This window comes from Humulus lupulus, chromosome 4, assembly GCF_963169125.1.
Source record: "Humulus lupulus chromosome 4, drHumLupu1.1, whole genome shotgun sequence".
Classification (NCBI taxonomy): Eukaryota; Viridiplantae; Streptophyta; class Magnoliopsida; order Rosales; family Cannabaceae; genus Humulus; species Humulus lupulus.
In genome coordinates this window covers 236,015,304-236,036,499 of record NC_084796.1, presented here as the reverse complement: position 1 = coordinate 236,036,499, position 21,196 = coordinate 236,015,304, and the positions used below count along the sequence as shown (strand labels likewise).

General features: G+C 40.1%; 2 protein-coding genes across 2 annotated transcripts; one reads left to right on the top strand and one right to left on the bottom strand.

Annotated features, from left to right (window-relative positions):
* Window positions 1-76: 76 nt before the first annotated feature.
* On the top strand, window positions 77-2,084 carry LOC133831357 (cytochrome P450 93A3-like). The gene is made up of 2 exons (XM_062261615.1): window positions 77-1,054; window positions 1,248-2,084. Exons 1-2 carry the CDS (start codon window positions 158-160, stop codon window positions 1,872-1,874), a joined length of 1,524 nt encoding a protein of 507 aa, XP_062117599.1. The 5' UTR covers window positions 77-157; the 3' UTR covers window positions 1,875-2,084.
* A 330-nt stretch (window positions 2,085-2,414) lies between these two features.
* Window positions 2,415-6,807, bottom strand: LOC133831355 (uncharacterized protein At5g03900, chloroplastic). The gene is made up of 13 exons (XM_062261614.1): window positions 6,234-6,807; window positions 5,883-5,990; window positions 5,689-5,789; window positions 5,481-5,561; window positions 4,854-4,929; window positions 4,696-4,761; window positions 4,382-4,471; window positions 4,147-4,212; window positions 3,825-3,967; window positions 3,625-3,711; window positions 3,475-3,538; window positions 3,099-3,242; window positions 2,415-2,955 (listed from the first exon to the last, which is right to left on the bottom strand). Exons 1-13 carry the CDS (start codon window positions 6,612-6,614, stop codon window positions 2,815-2,817), a joined length of 1,548 nt encoding a protein of 515 aa, XP_062117598.1. The 5' UTR covers window positions 6,615-6,807; the 3' UTR covers window positions 2,415-2,814.
* Between the last annotated feature and the right edge of the window lie 14,389 nt (window positions 6,808-21,196).

Sequence of the window (21,196 nt, the reverse complement as noted above, 5' to 3'; positions counted from 1 at the left end):
GCTAACAACCCAAGGTGTAAGCCCATCTATAAATAGATGCCAACAATTAACACAAATATATATAATCTCAACTTACTTTTTCGATCATATTTGATAAAAAAAAAAAGCACTACCCTGTTTGTCGTGACATTAAGAAAAAAAAAAAAAGATTGGGGTCATGGAGGATTACCAAAACTACATCATTCTCTTCTTGCTTTGGCTAGTGTCCACCATTGTGGTACGAGCCATATTCACCAAGAGTAAAACCAAGGGTCGACTACCACCAAGCCCATATGCTCTCCCTATCATTGGACACCTTCACCACCTTGGTCCCTTACCACACCAATCTCTCCACAACCTCTCAAACCGCTATGGACCCTTAATGCATCTTTATCTTGGCTCTGTCCCAACTGTAGTGGCTTCCTCTCCAGAAGTGGCCAAAGAGTTCTTCAAAACTCACGAAGCTGCCTTCTCTAGTCGCCCTCTCCCCAGTATTCTTAACTACCTTTCTTACCCTTCACCTGACTTGACCTTTGCCCCCTACGGTCCTTACTGGAAGTTCTTGAAGAAAGTTTGCATGTCTCAGCTTCTTGGTGGCAAAACTCTTAATCTTCTTCTTCCAGTTAGGACCGAAGAAAGAAAGAGATTCTTAACGTCCATTCTTAAGAAAGCTGAGTTGAATGAGTCTGTTAACGTTGGGAAAGAGCTGAAAAAGCTTACCAACAATATCATATCGAGAATGATCATGAGCAAAAGGTGTGCCCATAATGAGGATGAAGCCGATGAGATCACTGATGTGGTCAACGGCTCAGCTGAGGTTGCTGGAGCTTTTAATGTTTCTGATTTTATTTGGTTCTGTAAGAACTTAGACTTGCAGGGACTTAAGAAGAAGAGTACGGCCATCCATGAAAAGTTTGACAAAATGGTTGAGACCATCATAAAAGATCATCGAGCACACGTACAGAAGGAAGATAATTTCGTTCCAAGAGATTTTCTTGATATTTTGCTTCAAATATCTGACGATGAAGGCTCAGACGTCAAACTAACCCAAGAAAACATCAAGTCATTCTTCCTGGTATGATTTCAAACATTTTTCTTCTTATATATTATTTTACATGTATATTTAGTTAAAGTATTGAAATGTCAACTGAGTAATATTTTACTATGTTTCTTGAATATATATCATAATTTAATTTTATTAGTGTGATGATACCCTATTATAAGAGTTGTCTTGTTCTAACAGAAAGCAATGTTCTTTTAATTTTCAGGATGTATTTGTAGCTGGGACAAACACGTCTTCCATTACTTTAGAATGGGCCCTAGCTGAGCTAGTAAATCATCCAAAAATAATGAAGAAAGCAATGGATGAAATAGATACTGTAGTTGGAAAAACAAGACTCGTAGAAGAATCAGATGTGGCCAACCTTCCATACATTCAAGCTATTGTGAAAGAGACACTAAGACTTCACCCACCTGGGCCAATATTAAGCAGAATAGCATCTGAAACTTGCGCTATTGATGGCTATGAGATTAAACAGAACACTCGATTATTGATCAATGTTTGGGCCATTAGCAGGGACCCAAACCACTGGGAAAACCCACTTGAGTTCAAGCCAGAAAGGTTCTACAACGAAGAAGGAAGTGAAAACTTCAAGCAAGTAGATGTGAGGGGACAACACTTCCAGCTTCTGCCATTTGGGAGTGGAAGAAGAGTGTGCCCTGGTACTACTCTTGGATTGCAAGTTGTTCATACAAACCTTGCTTCAATGCTTCAGTGCTTTGAGTGGAAAACTGATGGACTTGTTGACATGGATGAGGGAGCTGGCTTAACCCTCCCAAGGGCTCATTCTCTAGTCTGTGCACCCAAGGCCAGACTTAGTCCACTACCGCTATGATTTAAATTTTTATCGTCGTCAGTGTTTTGAATTTTTTTAGAAAAATGATTGAATAAAAAAAACTCAGCTGTGTTATATAGGAAGAAATGGATTGAGACTTGAATTAGGTCGAATTCTTTTTCTGGCTGACATAACAAACTGAGTGTAGTGCAAGTGTGCTTGGTAAAGATTTTCTTGTTTATTTATCAGTATCCGTTTACAATTTCTATCGTAGTATATTAATCTATGGTTCTCTCTTTTGTACTATATGAACTTTTCATATAAAAAGTGCATTAAGAAGGCTACATTACTCAGACACGCATTTCTTATTATTGTTAATTCATCATTCCATTCACTTTTTCAAAATAATAATTTATTGAATAGGTAAGGTTCGCTGTGGTATATTCATCTTAATAAGGGTTTATACTACTATGTATTTGAGCTAAATTCCAGTTTGGATATTCTGGTTTTAAAAATTTTAAGCGACTATACTATTTTGTAAAAAAATCATAAAAAAAAAAAAACAAAGCATGTTCCTGTAATTAGGTAGATGGGCAAAAGTTAAAACAGTACACCTCCAACTTTGAACCGTTTATTGGGGGAAGGCTTTGTTTTTATTCTTTAATCAGATACAAGTACGATTAGTATTAGTCTAATTATAAACGCCAATAAAATCCAAATTTGACGTTGCTCTTCCCAAGCCCATACGACCAAGTAGTTTGATAAGGTAGAACAACACTTCCTCCAATCATTTATAACATATTATTTGAGATTATGCAAAAGTGTCAGCTCTTTTTTCCCTTGAAAAGTACAAGCTCTATTTACAAGGTTGAATTTCTATGACAGCAGCAACAAATGGGACAAATATATTTGCAAGTGCTATCTATGCCTCTATGACACTTGAAAGCTCTGCTAAATGCCAGGTGAAGCAGCGAGATCCTGTTTTTCATGAAACCCCGTCTTAATCTTTCTCTATCTCCCGAAATCTTCGATCCCATTCTCGAGCCTCGTAGTCTTGCTCAACAAAATCTTTGTCAGTACTATATACGATTTGATCCCGTCCTATTACTGTTCTTTGAGCCATGTCCCGGGCGCTGAGAAGCTGCATAGGATTATGTAGCAAAGAAATAAGCCCATTATTTTAGTGTTCTTTATAGATGTAGTAGAAATGATTTGAAGCTAGGGGAAAACTGTCGGATTCTAACAAGCAAAGGGAAAAAGCTTCAGACACAGAAAAGTGCTCACCTTTCGCCTTAGAGAGATATCTGGAAGCTCAAGTGCCCGGGCTCGTTGTTCTCTTGCACGGTTTCTCTTCTCTATCTGACCATTCTTATTACGCAAGAAAAACCACCGGAACAAGGGAATCGCAAAGAAAGAACCAGCATAGACCTGTAGAAATAATGTTCTAAAAATATTGCTTGGAAAAATATTATATGACCAGAGAGCCTCAGAAGCTAAGTTCTCATTGAATCTAACTATAAATAAAGGATGGTTGCATAAATTTATCAAACATATCTGATTTGTCAAACTTTCTAAAAGCTTCTTCGCCATATAAGGATATATAGTAATACATAAACGCAACTTTTTATTTTATTTTATTGTATTTTTCAATTAAACAGACCTGAAGTAGAGGAAATATGTCAGCTGCAAATTTAATAAAGCCACTTGGTGGAATTGAAATTTCCCTGCAAAAAAAAAAGGAAGCAAAACATATAAAGGGTCAGATGCAGTAAATAAAACTATGTAGCTAATAATTATAAGTCCAACTTACTTAAACATAGTTCCAAGAATTATAACCCCAAAAAGATTGAGCCCACCCAGTCCAATGACCAACGCTCTCTCAGAAGAGCTAGTTTTGCTGCAAAAAGAGGACCCAAATAATGAGAGAGAGAGAGAGAGAGAGAGAGAGAATACATTTAATCCACAAAAGACTTCATCGCATAATGGAAAAATGCATGAAGAATATAGAACCTGAATTGCAGTTTCTTCTCCTTGAAAAATTTCTCAACCCCTCCAACCCAATCAGTCCATTTCCTGCCAACATATTCCTTTCTTCCACTCCTTTGAGAAGAAGCCGTGCGCTGGAGAGACGGAAATCTATACAGAATATTTCCCTGCATAATATGCAATATAAGTTAATCTTTCTTTTGCCACATAAATCATAAGTGACGATCGTGCAAGTTCAAGGGTTCCATAAATTTGAAGAGACCGATTCATTATATACTTACAAAAATCTATTATCAGGAAGAAAAAAATAATTGATTGCTCATTCTCCTAAGCGCATTAATTTTACCTCTTCATCAATTTCAGGTTGACCATCAAACCGTAAAAGAACAGGTAAGATGTACGAATCATCATCCTGAACCAGTAGCAAAGGAGATCAACTTAAGCAGTATGACAAGATATACAAAAGAACCAGCATGGATATGCAATAAGAAACTCAACAGAATTTTATAATCGAAACTGAAAAAATAAAATATAATAAAAGGAACTTACAGCAATCTATGTTAACTCAAATATAAACTTACTGTGGATCTTCCTGAAGTTTCTACGTCAAGATATGGAGCAAGTTCCTCGGCTGCAACCACACCACCATTAGATGTTATGTACTGGCCAATCTGCATCACAGCTCAAGGAATCTGAGTGCCATTACAATGTTATGGTAATCTTTCCTTTAATGAAGTCAAAGGAGGACTCTACATTACAACCAAGCATCACTCACGAGGGAGAGATGAAAGAGAAAATGCGCACCCTTAAAAAACAAACTTACAATCAACTTAATTGAAAATTGAAATTAAATGTTAATAGCAACGGACCACTGAACTCAGTGCTCAAGTATTACCAACTTCCATCTCTCTTCTTCAATTCCTTGATTTGGATCACCATCCCCAAATACAAATGAGAAAATCTGAAAAGCAGCAGTTACAAAATAAATAAATAATTTCCTCCACAATAAATGGCTATTAGAGTAGTAAAATAGAGATCCATTATTTCACGTACAGATTCAACAAAGTTCATCTTGTTGTCATCATCTACTTGTATTCTTCGCCTTCTATAGTAATTTGGATCCCAGTACCTTATAAAATAATAGAAGAAACAGATTACCCAAAGTTTTTTCCAAGTTCTAAGTATCCAATTATATTTGAAAACTTGAAAGCAGAAATGATGATAATACACTTTCGTTGTAATATGTCAAGTAGAGTATGGATGAAAATAATATTTTCAATGGCATATAACCAATTGTTCCTGAGTAAAAATGAAAGCGTCATGGAGAAAGGAGACAAGAATGAAAAAAAAAAATTGCAAAGAATACTATTATATTGAGGCTTTTCTTACTTATCCTAGCAAACATGGTTTTTATTTTGTTATATTAGATATATGATTATATAATGCAATACATATGAACACTCGTAACAGTTGTAAGAATCATATATAAATCAAATCATTATTTACTGATTGCTTACATCTACAAAACCATCACTAGTCAAGTTCTTATGAGTTTCCACGAGACAAATTAGAAAAATACAAAACAAGCAAACTTTACCCATTAACATTTTAGAGATTTACAAGGAGATACAAATGTGCAAGAAACACCATTCTAAATTTCCCAAGCAAAGAAGATATTACCAAAAGAGATCAGTTGGACTTAAGAAAAAAGTAAATCCTGAATCATATGATCTTCCTCGTCTTCCCCGATTATCTTCTTCACTGCAACCAAAATTACATAATCAAACTCTTAATGTCAAAACAAGCTAACAACAACCGAATTCTAAAGATCATAATGGTTAAGAAACTGAAATATCAAATACGCTTGAATCAAGTCCAAAAACAATACCTCTTACTAGAAAGAATAGCGATGATTGTGGTATAAACAATAACAATAGACGCAATTAGAGCAGTGCCAAAAGACACTCTAACTATATACTCAGTTCCAGCCTGCCAAAGGTTATGCATATCACATCAGTAACAAACATATGAATGTACACAACTTGGCTAAATCAAGAGCAAGGATCAATAGATAGATATTACCTTAGCCTTTTCAAAGAAAGGTTCAAGCTTTATCCTCACTGATTTGGCCGCAAGCTTTGCTCGATAATCTTTTGGGAAAACATAGAGAACATCACCTTCGTCAGAGACCTGTCGAGACCATCTTTGAAAACATTGTATTCACAAAAACAATGAAATGAAAAACTTCGAAGACCCCATTAACAGAAACTTTCCAATAACAAGCTTCAATTCCCACAAAAACCTTTCACGCACTTGAACACTCTAAATCCCAATAACATAAACTACAAATTAAGCACTAGAACATATACGAAACATTACATGAATATATAATACATTATAATCAAGCATATAACCAAATTTGAATACAATTACCTCTAGGAAACCATTAGCATCAGCAGCAAGAGCTTGCAAAGCTTTCTGAGCTTCATTCAACTTAAGCCCAGCCCTGCTAGCGACGTCCCCTATAGTAACCCTTCCACCACAAGCGTCCACAGCATCCATAGCTCGCTTCCTGACATCACTGGGTATTTTATCGCTCTCAACAATACCTCCAGGCCTGATTGCGGTCGTTACATCAATGCCAGCTCTGACAACCGGCACAAATGTTTGAGATCCCCTGTACTTAGCCGAGCGTCCTGGGAAAATGGGTGTTTGGTAAAGGGGAAATTTTTTGGGAAGTTCTCGGAAAATAGAGGGTTTTAGGTAGACACGAGGCTTGGGTGGAAGAGTGAAGCAGCTGGATATGGAGGCCATAAATTGACTGGTTTTGCCAAAATTGAAACAAAATAAAGTTGGGTTTTTCGTTTTTCAGGTTTTAGCCATGAAAGAAGGGGGCTTTTTCTTTCTAATATCTTCTGGTTATGGCGAGTGGTTGACGATTGTAGCCGTAGATTTCTTTTCTTCTTCCAAGTTCCAAAGCTTTGGTGGAAGTTGTGGTTATGGCTAGTAATGTGATTGTGAAAGTGAAAGTGAAGAGGATGACGTAGTTGATTTACCATTTTGCCCTAATATAATTATGGGTTAAGTAACAACTAAGGTGTCTAGTTAGAAACCTCTTCAAATTTTCCTCCCACCGTAATATGTTCGGAAGTAGTAAAAAAATATCAACTTTTTAGTTGCATTAATTTTGTGTTGGACGCAAAGGTTATAGTACTCGTAAATTTGATTTTTGACGCATAAAATAAGGATGAAAGTAAAAAATACCCAATCACTTCATAAATCTCATTTTGGTAATATTGTTTATCTTACTTCCCAAAATAATCCTGTCATTTTTCTCCACTCTCTCTCTCTCTATTCTTTCTCTCACTCTCGGTCACGAAGCCAAAAAATCATCCAAACCCACATCTGAACCGTCGGAACCCAACAAAATCAGAGAAGGAGAAGCATTCATTGTCATAGAAGGAAATTCGTCGAAACCCATAGGCCTGTGATCGGAGAAAGCACCGGAGAAGCACCTAGAGGATCGGAGAAGGTGAAGGTGGGGGATTTTCTTTTTAATCTACAATGACTTGTTTTGTTCTTGATTTTTGTTCATAAGATAGATCAGGGCTGGAAAATACAAAGATCTGGGTTTTTTTTTCAAAAATTTTGACCCACCTCGATAGAAATCGATAGGCCTCAATGATATGGCCTGGATAACAATTGACAGACCTCGATTAGCCTCAACAGAGATAGAAAATAATGGGGGTTAGAGTACCTCGATAGGCCTCGACAGGCCTTGATAGTATCTGTTAGGTTCTAGTTTTGATTGTGCCTCGATAGGCCTCGATAGAATTAGGTATATTTTGATTTTGCATGTGCCTTGACAGACCTCGATAAGCCTCGACAGTAGTGGTCAGCATAAATATTGTTTGAGACCTCGATAGGCCTCGACAGTAATGGTCAGCATCAATATTGTGTGAGACCTCGACAGGCCTCGATAGGCCTTGACAAGCCTCGATAGTTTTATTTGCCTTTTTATTTTTTTTTTACCTCGATGGGCCTCGACATGCCTCAACGGTCTTCATTGTTTCCCAGATTGTTTAAAATTGTATTTTTAACAGTTTGGCAAAAATTATAGGAGTTTTAGGACACCAATAGATGTAAATAAAACGGCGGCTAGCATTAATGGAGGCTTGATTAATGATAGTTTCATTTAATGTTAGAGGTTGTTTTATTTTCGTGTTGGCAAAAGCATTAATGGGGCTCGATTGACAAGATTTCTTAAAAATATATTACTAACAGATTTTTTTTTTTTTTTCAGATGCCTGACATTATTATATCGTTGGAGAAGCATTTTCCTGGTCGTGACACTTATAGGGGTAGTGCTTACTTGGATACCCTTATAGAGTAGTTTAGGAGGCATGGACTTGTTGAACGGGCAGAGGCATGCCCATTGGGACAGTTCTTTAAGGCGAAACCCTTTAGTTTTTCTGGGGTTCTACTGCATCAGTTGTTTTTGCGTTAGGTGGAAATCAAGAAGCCTGAAGAGGGTCAGTTCTTCGTGGGCAACACTTGTTGTAGATTTGGGATTGCAGAGTTTGCCCTAGTTACCAGGCTGAATTTTGGGAACACACCATCCCCAGATGAGTTGAGATAGCATCTTTCAAGTGATCAAATCATCCAGGAATATTTTAATGGTGATTCGAAGGTTAGTTTCGGTCAGTTGGAAGATTCTTTGAAGGCCTCGAAAAACCCAGAAGATGCATTTATGCTAGGTTTATGCTATTTGATATAGGGGGTAATGAATGACCCAGAGAAGACAACTGCATATGGGGTGATTCACTGAAGATGGTTGAGGATCTTGATTACTTTTTCAAGTATCCGTGGGGGAAGTTGTCCTTTAAGAAGGTTATTAGAGGAATTCAGAAGGACATGAAGAAGCAATTGAAACACTACGGGGAGAAGAAGAAAGAGCGTTCAAGCAAAAAAAGAAGGATTCAAAGTACAGTTTCTATGGCTATGCCCCACACTTCTGTATTGGGCTTTTGAGGTCATGCCAGCTATTGTGAGTAAGTTTGGTGAGAATAGTGGGAACCAGATTCCCAGGATGTTTAGTTAGGCTACTGTAGCATCCCAAATTTGCTAATAAGGCTTAGGGCCTTGATTAGCGTGCTTGGAGGGCAATAAGTGATTTATTATTAGTATTTGTTAATTTGATGAGTATGTGATTAGAAATGCATGTTTAGGTGAATTAAATATGCATGTGGGCCCCGTTTGGCTATTAGGGGCATGTTTGTAATTTTAGCTCGTTAAGGGCATAAATGCAATATATGTGATATATTGGTGATATATTTGTGATGCACGATCCGAGACAATCGTAGGGAGCGATTTAGCTAGAAAGTCACAATGGGGTCAAATATCCGGCTCGGGAGGAGCTTAGGGGTATTTCGAGGATATTATAATGTGTTCGAGAATTATTTAATAGCGGGTAGTAATTAAGTAATGGTTGGGATATGTCGAGATTAATAAGGATTTATTAGACTATTCGAGGACTTAGCGGGGTATGGAAAATGACTGAAATACCATTGGGTTATTAAAGGATTAGGGGCAAGTTAAAGGGTTATTTTGGTCATTTTGGTTATAGGATGGTCTTATGTTAGGCAGCTGGGGTTATCCTTAGTTTCTAGGCATATTCTTGAAGGGGAAGAAAGAAGCAAAAATCAGAAGGAACTCTCCTTCTCTCCCACGTGTAACTCTCTCTCTCTCTCACTCTTTTGAGGCTTGGAAGGTGTTTGGGATTTTTGGAGGAGAAAGCTCTAAATTTAAGCTGAGAGTTTGGGAAATCAAAGCTTGGAGCAGATTATAAACAGCTGAGGTTCGAAACCAATCTTGAGGTAAGGATTTAAGCTTGAATTTTGTTTAATTTTTCCTCTGTTTTGCTGAAGTTTGAGGGGTTAAAGTTTAGATAATTGAACTTGAGTTATAGTAGGATTTTGGTTGGTTTTCTCGGGCTTATGTGCTACTTAAAGTGTATTAGGATGATTATGGGACTCAATTATGTTGTTGGGGTGCATTTAGGATGATTTCTAGGGGAGTTAGCTTGTGAAAATTGCATGGAATTTCTGGGTTTTGGGGTTGAGTTGCGGTCCTGTTCATCAGCGCCGCCGCCCGCTTGAGTTTATAAGCTAGTGGGGCTTCGGGAAATTTCCCAGGCGCCGCGGCGCAAGGTTTGGGCGCCGCGGCCCTAGGCTGGCAGATGTGTGGCAATTTTGTCTCTGTCTTGGGGCACGCCACGGCTCTTAAGAGAGGCTGAGCCGCGGCCCAAAAGTTGATTTTTGGCAAAATGAGGGTTTTTAGCTCGGGAACTTGAATGTTAAGGCTTGGGAAGGTTTCTACTACCCAGTTTGGTAGAAACCAAGGTCCTGGAGGTTAAAATCATGACTCGAAACTATTTAATGGATTAGAATGTGATGGTTGATTATTGTTCATGCGTTGTGACTAGGATTTCTTCAAGGCTCGGGTTAGGAGACTGTGCTCGTGATTGCGGTGCGCGGATAGCTCGGGACATAGGTAAGGAAACTGCTGTACCCATAGAGCTGTGTTGCAGGGTACGACCCTATATGATTGTGTTGCAGGGTGTAGCCCTTTGATTGATTTTATTCATGTTTAAGTATTTGCTTTATTATGTTGTGTGTGCATATATGAGATTGAACAGCAATAGCCGGGAACGGCAAAGGGCCGAGAACGGCAAAGGCCGGGAACGACGAAGGCCGATAGCGACAAGGCCAAGAACGGAAAGGGGCCGGGAGCAGCGTTTAGCATGCGGAGTGCGAGTTGCCAGGGCGAGACCCTATAGGATACCTGGGATATCCTTACGGTGTGGACCGCGAACCCAGGGCCTGGTAAAGCACCTGGGACGCCATGGTCGTATGTGTTTAGCATGTTGGCGGCTTAAATATATGTTGAATGATGAATATGTATATGTTATCTGCTTGTGAGGGTTTTTTTGCTGGGCTTCGACTCACGGGTGCTCTGTGGTACAGGTAAGGGCAAGAGGAAGGTCGACCAACCATGAGTACGGAGAGCGTGAAGCAGCGCGTACATGTTTGGCCTACCTGGCTACCACGGTCAGGGGTGTTTTGGGAGATGATTGTACTAAACCTAAATTTCGTCGTTGTACGCCCTAAACATCCACGGGCTACTGAAAAGGGGGATAATCCTATCAGCCACGTGGAAGCCACCTACTCGGAGCTGCTGTTACGAGTCTCTACCTCTTTAGCTCGAGGTAGCCAAAGGTTTAGTAAGAATACACGAAGGCATCAGGTCAACAGTGTGGACACCACGAGCTGGGACTACATCAAGCTCGAGGTACAACTTAGAGCTGACACCTCTGACCCTTTGCCAGGTTTTAGGAATTAATCATAAATGACAACTTGGAGCTGACACTTCATTGTCAGGTTTTAGGAATTAATCATAAATGTCACAGAAGTGACATGATGGGTAAGAAGGTCATGGGATGACCCCCTTTGCCAACACCCAGGTGTCCTCTCCCTATAAATACGGAGACCCTGGGCATTGCAAAGGGTTGGTTTTTCTAATTGGTAAAGAAACACCCTGTAAGGAACACGAGAGATATATCAAAAATACTGACTAGTGGACTAGAGGGATTTTAACCTTCAAACCACCTAAAAAGAAAGGAGTTATAACCTTCCCCCTATATTATTTTCACTAGTTTGGAATATAAATATTTACATATTACGGTTCATCATTAAGCACTAATCCATCCCGTTTATTCGTATAATTATCTGTTGCCGAATAACCGCGTCAACAGTCGTTTAGCCGACTTTTATTATATTTTTGAGTTGTAAATATTTCCAAATAGTATTTTGGGATCCCAAATGTTAAATGCTTTACGTTTTTCAATGAATGGAATTATTTTCAAAGTATAAGACTCTGTTTATGGTTTAATCACTCTTTTGCCTTAAAACCTCGATTAGCGAGTTAATTGCATGTTTTAAACTCACTTAGTAACGGATCTAAGGTAGTAGGGTGTTACAGCTACGAAGATCAGATATCATTCTTTCGATAGCTGAATTGGTTCCTATGTTTGGCAAGCGTCGAGTAATTTCCACTTTATCTTGTTAAATGTGACAAATTAAGTGATTAACGATTTATTTTATTAAAGTTTTTCTGACATGTGTTATTTGTTAATGCAATTGGTGGTATTTTCCATGTTGAAGCCATGTCCCGATGAGGTAGTCTACTACAATAGCCTCCCAGATGTTGATTACATGTTACTCCCTGAGTTGGAATCAATTGTAGTGGAGGCTGGGACTGCAGCAAAGGAAGTAGAGCCCAAGAAGGAGGCAGAGAAGCTAACAGAGGTTGCAAAGGCAACTTCTATTTATTACGAGGATGTCCCAAGGGCTGAGGAGGACACTTCAGAGGCCTGTGCACCTTCCTCTAGTCAAGTTGCCCAGCCTGATTATGGGCAGTTGATATAGAGGCTCAAGAGGATTGAGGAGGGCCAGTCTGATTATGCCCAGAGGCTTCAGAGGGTTGAGGAGGGTCAGGCGACCTTACTTCAGAATCAGACTATGATCATGGCTCAATTGGCGCAGCTGATTTCAGTGGTCTCAGATTGATTCAGGGAACATAGTCGATCCACCCACTCACAATCAGATACAGAGTATGATATCTTGCCTCATGACTACGAGCCTGGTGATCCACCTTCCACTCCACAGGCCTTGACATATGTTGTTGTCAATGATGTCGACAGTCCTAGTGTACGAGTACTACAACCTGAGGAGGCAACTGACCTTGAAGTTATCAAGAAGAAACGCAGGCCCAAGCGTTTTGGTGACTTCACTGACCCTACAAAGAGGTTAAGAGTAGATAAACAGGGGCTGGTTACTGAACCTTTGAGGAAGTCTGACCTGCAGCAAGAGAAGAGTTTCCATAAGTGGATGATTGGGAAGATTGACAACAAGAGGGATCGAAATGTCCATACTGGGATGCACGGTGTGGCATGGTTCTTGCACCATTCAGACTTGGCTTTGGGATTCAGTATGTAAATTACAATTATGTTTTTAATTCAATCATAAAATATATTGATGGTACTAAGGAAATTTCATGTTTTTGCAGCATATTGATGTTACTCTACACATGCTATGCCGTCGACGCCACTTTTATCACGCCGCATTTCGGCAGGATTCTGCTATCATGAACACCACCTTCCCCTAGGTGTGCCTAGGTCATCCCATATGGCTTCCTTCAATTTTATCATGAAATAAGTCCAAGAGTTATGGTTCTCACTGTCCACCAATGCAAACACAATTGGAAACAACTAGTTGTTTACATCCACCGCAATAGCACAAAGCATGTGGCCACCATACTTGTTCTTTAGAATGTGTCGTCCACACAAATGACAGGACAACAGTACTGGAATCTACGCCTAGAAACACCGAGGGAAAAGAAGCAATACAAGAAATGAGCATCTTCTACTACAAAATCAATAATTGTACCTGGGTTCTTATGCTCCAACTGACACGGGTATCCAAGTAACTTGGAGTATGATTCCTCAGGTGTGCATCTGACATACATAAGACTTTTTTCTCTGTATCTCCAAGCCTTCTCATAGCTCATTTTGACCCCAAAATGGTGTTTCATGTCCTCCTTTATGTTGTTTTCCATGTACTGAGTACCATTGGTAGCAAATTTCCTCTTGATTAGGTGGCCAACAACCCATGGTGATGCTTGATGGTGGTCCTTATCTCGAATTTCTTGTAAGCAAGTGTGTACTTTGTTGTATACAGTAATCTCGAACATTTCAGATCACATTTTTTTCTTTCCCCTCAATTTCCAATCACAATCAGAATCCTTCTAGGTAATGGACCACACATCAGTACCATATTTCTTCACCATAAACTCAAAATTATTCTTCATCGCAAATATGGCTGCTTTGGTTTTCATTTCAAGCTTGTTCTGAAAGAACTTTCCAAGGTGCAATTCTCCTAAAGCTTCGTCGGTTGAGGAATGATGTTGATGTGAGGCCTCTATATCCTCTTTGGTGAACATGGGAGCACTCCATATTCTACGATCTTCACCTAAGTCCAATAGAGAACTCCATCTAAAACTATCATCGGTTCTACTTGGACCTGGACGCTACTGCTGGTCACAAGTGTTTGCTGATCTTCTATTATGCGCTCCTCAACTGCCATAACATCTAAAATCTGCGTTGGCAAATCTGGCCCACCAACATCTACTGCATCAACAATAGGATCGTCATTGACATAAGGATCGTAGCCATAGGGATTGTACTCTGCTGTGGCATGAAAATATGGCAGATCTCTAATAGGGATATCATCATGGACTATAACGTCTGGATTTGTCTTGGTAACAAATGTCCCAACCTCACTTTAAGTTCCTTTGAAATCATGACATGGGGGAGAAATGTTCTCTTCAAATCGAACTTCTTTATTAACGCTGGGAGAGGTTGATGCATTTCTTATACCTCCCTTCTTAACCAATGTTACACATAGAGGAATCAACTTCTCTACAAATTTCAATGCTAACCCAATGAATTCACGCACATGCCTATCATTTTTTACAATGATAGGTTTGACGGATTGTGAAGAGGCATGTGTACGAGACCTCAAGTTTCAAGGCATACACACATTTATCCACTTCAAGCTCATTGTACAGATGGTCAAGCAGTTGCTCATACGTCACACCCTTCTCCAAAGGCAGAAACTTGATTTTCAGCATCCCTAAAAATCCAATCCCTAATTTCCAGTTCCCAAACACCATTGAATGCAATAAATATGGAAATAGTCGAATTTGTATAAAAAAAACAAAAAAATAGGTCAAAAATTAAAACTAAAACATAAAACAGCAAAAAATCGATTTCTATCGAGATATGTCAAGGCTTACCGAGGTCAAACTATCGAGGTCTATCGAGTACAATCAAGGCAGACAATCCAATGTAATTCTTATGATCTATCGAGGACAGTCGAGGCACATCGAGGAAAACTGCCCAAAAAAATTCTTATGAACCCATCGAGGCATATCGAGGCACATACTATATATATATTAAGTTCTATGCCTCTATCAAGGTCCATCGAGGACCATCGAGGCATATCAAGGTAGCCGATGGACATAAACATATGAGAGTTTTATTGAGGTCCATCGAGGACCATCGAGCCTCATCGAGGAGTTAAAATCCTAACACTATTGAGGCACGTCGAGGTCCATCGAGCCTCTATTCATGCAATCCATCGAGGCCTATCGAGTTTCATCAAAAATCATCGAGGCAGACCAAAAACCCAGAAGAAAAAAAAAACCAGAAAGGAACGAAAATCCATTCCAATACTGAAAAATTACAATAAAACATGAAGGCATACACATATATGTTCGAAATAACACAAGCAATGTACATAAACAAGTTTCCTCACTACATATAACAAATATATACTTACCCATACGATTTTTTCCCCTAAATCCGAAAGAGAATCCAAAATGAAGTTTCTTGGCTTGAAAGGAATCCAAAATGAGCTCGAAAATTAGTATAGATTAAGATAATGGTGGCTGCCTTTGTGTATGGGAGCTTAGAGAGATAGAGAAAGAAAACGTGAGAGATAGAGAAGGAGAAGACAATAGGTGTAATGCCCCGGATTCCCTAATGTGGTTTAACGGCTGGATTAGTAGGCCGGGAGGGCCATAATTGCTTAATTATGCTGTTAAACGTGTTTATGTACGTTTATGAGAATTATATTATAATATAATGTTAATTGTATGCATGTCGGTGATATATGTTGAGACCACATTATGATGTGGGTTTGTTCGAGCTGTTCGACATGAGACGATCGTAGATTGTTGATTAGCGGTTTAATCACAACGGGTTTAAGTGCCGGGACTTGGTTTGAGTCTCGGGGTGATTTTGATGATTAGAGCGTTACCGGGAGATAAAGGGTAACGGGATGTGAATTATTGGTGTTTATGATTTTCGAGAATAACGGGAATTAGAGAGCGTTAATTATGATTAACGAGTTAGGAGGAAAGTACCAAAAATGCCCTTGGGAGTCTTTAGAAACCATTAATTGACCTAGGGGTAAAATGGTCATTTCACCCCTAGGATAGATATAACCTTTGTTGGCTGAAGAAAATGTTGGAAAGCAGAGTATGTAAAAAGAGTCCTCCCGTACTTTTTTCTCTTCACTGTTCTTTGTGATTTCTGAACCAACTTTGAGGATTCTAGCTTGGGAAGCAAGCCTTGGGAGATTGGGGGTATGTTCCACTAGTGAAGGCCATCATAAGCCAAGCTTTGGGTAAGTTTCTAACCATAGTTTCTCTAGTTTGCTCTGTTTTAGTTTTGTTTTGCAGCTGGAATGTTTAGGGTGAATTCATGGGTTTTGTTGGGAGTTTTGGCTAGGGTTCCCATGCTTGTGATGTTTGGGATGTGTTGGGATGGTTTTTGGGTTCACTTGGCATCAAGAATAGGCTTTGGAAGCTTGGGAATCGAGTTAGAATCGAAGGAGATGAAGAAGGTCGGTTCAGGGGTGTTCTGGGCTGGAGGTAGCGCTACAGCGCCCACCCTAGGGCGCTATAGCGCTCCTCAGGAGGGTTTCTGGCACTTGGGCGGTTCTGAGTATAGCACTGTAGCGCTAGGGGTTGAGCGCTGTAGCGCTACCCTGTTCCTTCCAAACCCCGTTTTGAGTGTTTTTAAGGGTTTTTGACTTGGGGTTTCAATCCTTAAGGCCCGGGATCGATTCTACTCACCGTGTGGGCATGTTTTGAGGTCCCGAGGATGGTGCTTAGGTTAAGACCCTATTATTGTGGATTCTCATTAATGGAGGTTATAATTGGTTGTGATTAGGTAACCGCTAAGGAACTAAAAGACCGATCGTTCTCAGGGGTCGTCTTTATCATACTTCTCGCTCGAACTTGAGGTAAGAAAACAGTGTATGGACACAGTTGCACCCTGTACAGGTATATGACATGCATGGTTTGATATTGAGGCATGTTGTTTGTTACATGTGAACGTGGATTGCATATCAAATGCTAATGATTGCTAATCACCTGTTTAAGACACTGACTAGTCAGGGACCGACTCTAAAGTCGATGATCACGCATTGAATGGCTCTATGGCATTAATGCGGGACCGGCCCTAAGGTCGATGAACTTATAAGCGCTTGCCTGGTCTACTACCAGATGACTATAGCCAAGGTATATGACCCCGGTGACCGTTTGTCACGTGGCTAAGGGACGTTGTCCATAGTTTCGACTCTAGAGTCGTGAGGAAGGTTATGTTGGTGACCAGTCACCATGCACCTGTCCTGAACATGCTTATGAAAGAAATCACTTATCAGTTAATCCCTGGTGACCCTATCGTCACATGGCTAGAAGGAGCGATGCTCATTACCGTGACTTTTGGCTATTGTCACCTATTTGTTGGACTGATAGTCCTGGATGATTATTATGATCGTTGTTGATATTATACCGTATCTTATTGTGTTTTCTTGCTGAGCCTTGGCTCATGGGTGCTACGTGGTGCAGGTAAAGGAAAGGAAAAGCTTGGCCAGCCTTGAGTGGAGAGCTTGGGCGGTGTGATGTACATACAGGGCCGCTTGACTGCCACGGTCAAGGAGTTCTCAGAGGGACTAGGGGTTTACCCTATTTTTGCCGCTTAGGCCGGCGGGGATTGTATATATGAAACTGTAGCGACTCTTTTGTAATACGAACTACTTGTAAACATTTTAAAAGGCTCATGAGCAGTTTATTTACATAATGAAATGTACCCTTTCCTTTTTACTGGTTTTCCACCTTAACTTGATAATAACACTTAGATCACGATTTTAGCCAAAGGACTCGGGTAGCGAGTCAAATTTCTAGTTCACCGTTCTCCGTAACTGTTCTGGGGTAGCCAGGGCGTTACAATAGGAGAAAAAAGAGGGAAACTTATGTCAGAGGCATTTTGGGAATGAAAGGGAATACTAAGATAAAAATGTGATATTTTTTTAGCTTGGTTTTATTTTGACATAGGACCCCCTTTTATGCATCAAAAATCAAATTTCCCAGAGTATTTGATTATTTAAATAATTAAATTATATTTTTATTTAAAAAAACTAATTTAAATTTAATAAAATATAAAAATATTAAATTTTAACTTCAAATTTTGATTTAAATAATTAAATTATATTTGTTATTTAAGAAATTAATTTAAACTTAATAAAAATATAAAAAAAATAGGTTATTTAGGATTTTTGCCTCTGAACTATGACCTATACATTATTATGCCCCTGATTTTTTCAAGCCATTAAAAATTCTTCTTGAGCTATTCACAGTCTTGTAAAGTGGGACTTCTGTTAAGTTTTATCATATGTGGCTAAATTGAATGTTGATGTGGCTCTATACTTGCTGATGTGTGTTGGCCACGTCAGCGCCACATGTGTATTTTAAATAAAAAAGAATTTAAAATTTTAAAAATCTATTCTCTTTTTAAAAATTAATATTAATCAATAAAAATTTAATTTAAACCTTTTAAACTAAAATTAAAAGTTTATTAAAAATACCAACTTAAAACTTAAACAAAATTAAAACTAAAAAAATTATTAAAACTTGTTTACCCAAAAAAAGACTACTTGATGACGTGACAAAATTAACCTACACGTGATTGTTTAAGTGAGTATGATTTGTTCAACCATCAACTAGAAGAGAATCCACTTAGCATATATCATATTTTATGGGCGACCAGCCTGGTCGTAACATTTCATTTATTTCCTTCAGATATGTAATTTTGCATTTATGTAATAATTACAATTTCCATTATTATTTAGAAACGCTTGTATTAAATGTAATTAAGGCACATCGGCCCATGTAAAAACTCCTTGAGCCTATAAATAAGAATCAAAGGGCTCAAGAGATGAGACTTTTTTCCTTTGGACTTGCAAAACTTCGGAATTCTAAGAGACAATTATAGTGTTTTTATCCACCATACTTGTATTCATCCTAGGGTTTGTGAAACTCGTGAACCCTTAGTTCATTGATCACAGTTCTTGGGATTGTACATCAATAAGAACACTAAGTGGATGTAGGTTATTACCATTTACTGGGGTCGAACCACTATAAATCTTATTGTGTCATTTATCTTTTTGTCTTGATTTCTATCGTTTTATTTGACTTTGTGTCGTTGACCAATTTGAGGGTCAACATTTCGGTGCTTTCATTGAGAGCGAAACTCAAGACCTCCAAAATGATCAAATAGAGAAAATAGCTAGAAAGACTGGACAAACCTCTAGTGCTGCACCAACCCAGCCTCCTCCACAAAATCTGGTTGAAGATGACCCACAAGTGGAATTCGAAGAGGAGGAAATGGATTATGAGACCCTGAGGACGACACTGATTGTGTTGCAGGAGGAATTAGCCAATCTGAGGGCTAATCAGGAAAATGTGGCTGAAACGATGGCATTGCAACTGAGAGAAATTGATAGGCAACGCCAAGAATTGAATGAGCGGCAGGTCGATATGGACTGCTGGTAGAGGGATGCCACTGTCGCCCTGGAGGCAGCCATTCAGTTTGCCTGAGGATAGCCTGCACCAGCCTCCCAACCAGATCAGCCACCCAGTGTACCACCATAACAAGGTCCACATTCAGGTCACCCATAACATCACCACACTTCGCCTCAACCGGCAAGTCCTCAGAGGGCGGAGCAACCCCCTGTAGCTCAACAGGATATTCCATTTCAAAATCCTAAGCAGCACCCACCTTCTTGCGCTGGTCGAGACAATCCCCAGCAACAAAGTCAGAATAGGTCTGGGCAGCCTCCCCGAAGCCCTAGGCGCTAGACTGATGAGGAGCCAAATCCACCGAGCAAGGGACAACGTCCTTCTACTGGCAGAAGGCAGATTGAATCAGACTCTGCGGTCAGTGGCCCCCCATGACATAATAATGCCCGGGGACCTACCGACAAACGCAGGCCTCCACCTGACGGTCGAGACATGCCAGCGAGGGGAGAAGGAAACAATGCGATTAGCAGGTCGCACCATAGTCGATCACACTTTAGGGATGGCCATGACTACAATGAGGCGGATTCCAACGGAGGAAATGTTGGTCGAAGGCAAGGATATAAGGGTGGAGAGCGGAACCCCCCACCAAGAGAGAACCGACCGACGAGCCAGAATGTTGGGGGGCAGCCTAGGCAACCTAACATCTTTGATCGACTGGGCGCTAGCAAACAAAGGCGTAGGGATGAGGATCTGAGGGATGCTCTCAATGACAGACGAGAAAGACACAACGAGTATGCCCATCCAGCACCAGTTGCCCTAATAATACCAGACGATGTACAAGCCTAGCTCGATGCATTGAATCAGGTCGTCCAGCAGCTAGTGGGGAGCCGGACATTCCAAGCAAATTTAAGATGCCAGTCTTGCCCAACTTCACAGGATTAGAAGATCCAGTATCTCACGTAAATAAATTAGAGATACAAATGGATATCCAGAAGGTATCAGATGACACTCGATGCAGAATCCTTCCAGCCACCTTGTCCGATACTGCTCAGGAGTGGTCTTTCAAATTCCCTCCTGCCAGCATAGTGTCTTGGGAAATGTTCATGAATGAGTTTTATGGACAGTTTTACGCTGGTCGTGTACATCCTACTGAGGCTAAGCAACTGGTTGAGATACGCCAGAAGGAGGGAGAAACCCTGAAGGGGTATATCCAACATTTTATGCGAGCCGCTGCTGGGGCTAAGAAAGTTGGTGATGAAGAGAAGATGATGGCACTTACTGTTGGAGTACGGCGCCATTCATCCCTCTGGAACAGTTTGCGGAATAATGGGGTAAAGAGCACCCAAGAATTTCTGGACCGAGCGAATTGGTACATCAAGCTCGAATAGGCCATTTCCAATGAAGGGAAGACGCCTGCAGACGACCAGGGGCCGAAAGAAGATCCCACCAAAGCCACCAGTGGGTCTGGGAAACCCAATGGCAACGACAAAAATAATGGGAACATCGAAGGAAAAAGGGCGAACAACGAGCCATCACATCTGAGAACAAGCGCCCTACAAGTAACAGATACGAGCCGAGGTTCACCAATTACACGGCCCTAGTCGATAGCAGAGCAAAAGTGTACCAGGCCACTAACACCATTGTTCCCTTCAGGTGTCCAGCCCCAATCAGAAAAGATATCTCCAAGAGAGATACAACCAAGTTCTGTCGTTTTCATAACGACTATGGTCATGACACCAACAAATGCAACCAGCTTAAAGATGAGATTGAGTTCCTTATCAGACAAGGACACCTGAGAAGATATGTACGATCCCCTGGAGGTTCTCAACGAGAGGCTCAAGGAGGCAACGAGCAAGCACCTGTATGCCAACGCTCGCCCCCTTTACAGCCAGCTCCAGTTGCTGGTACAT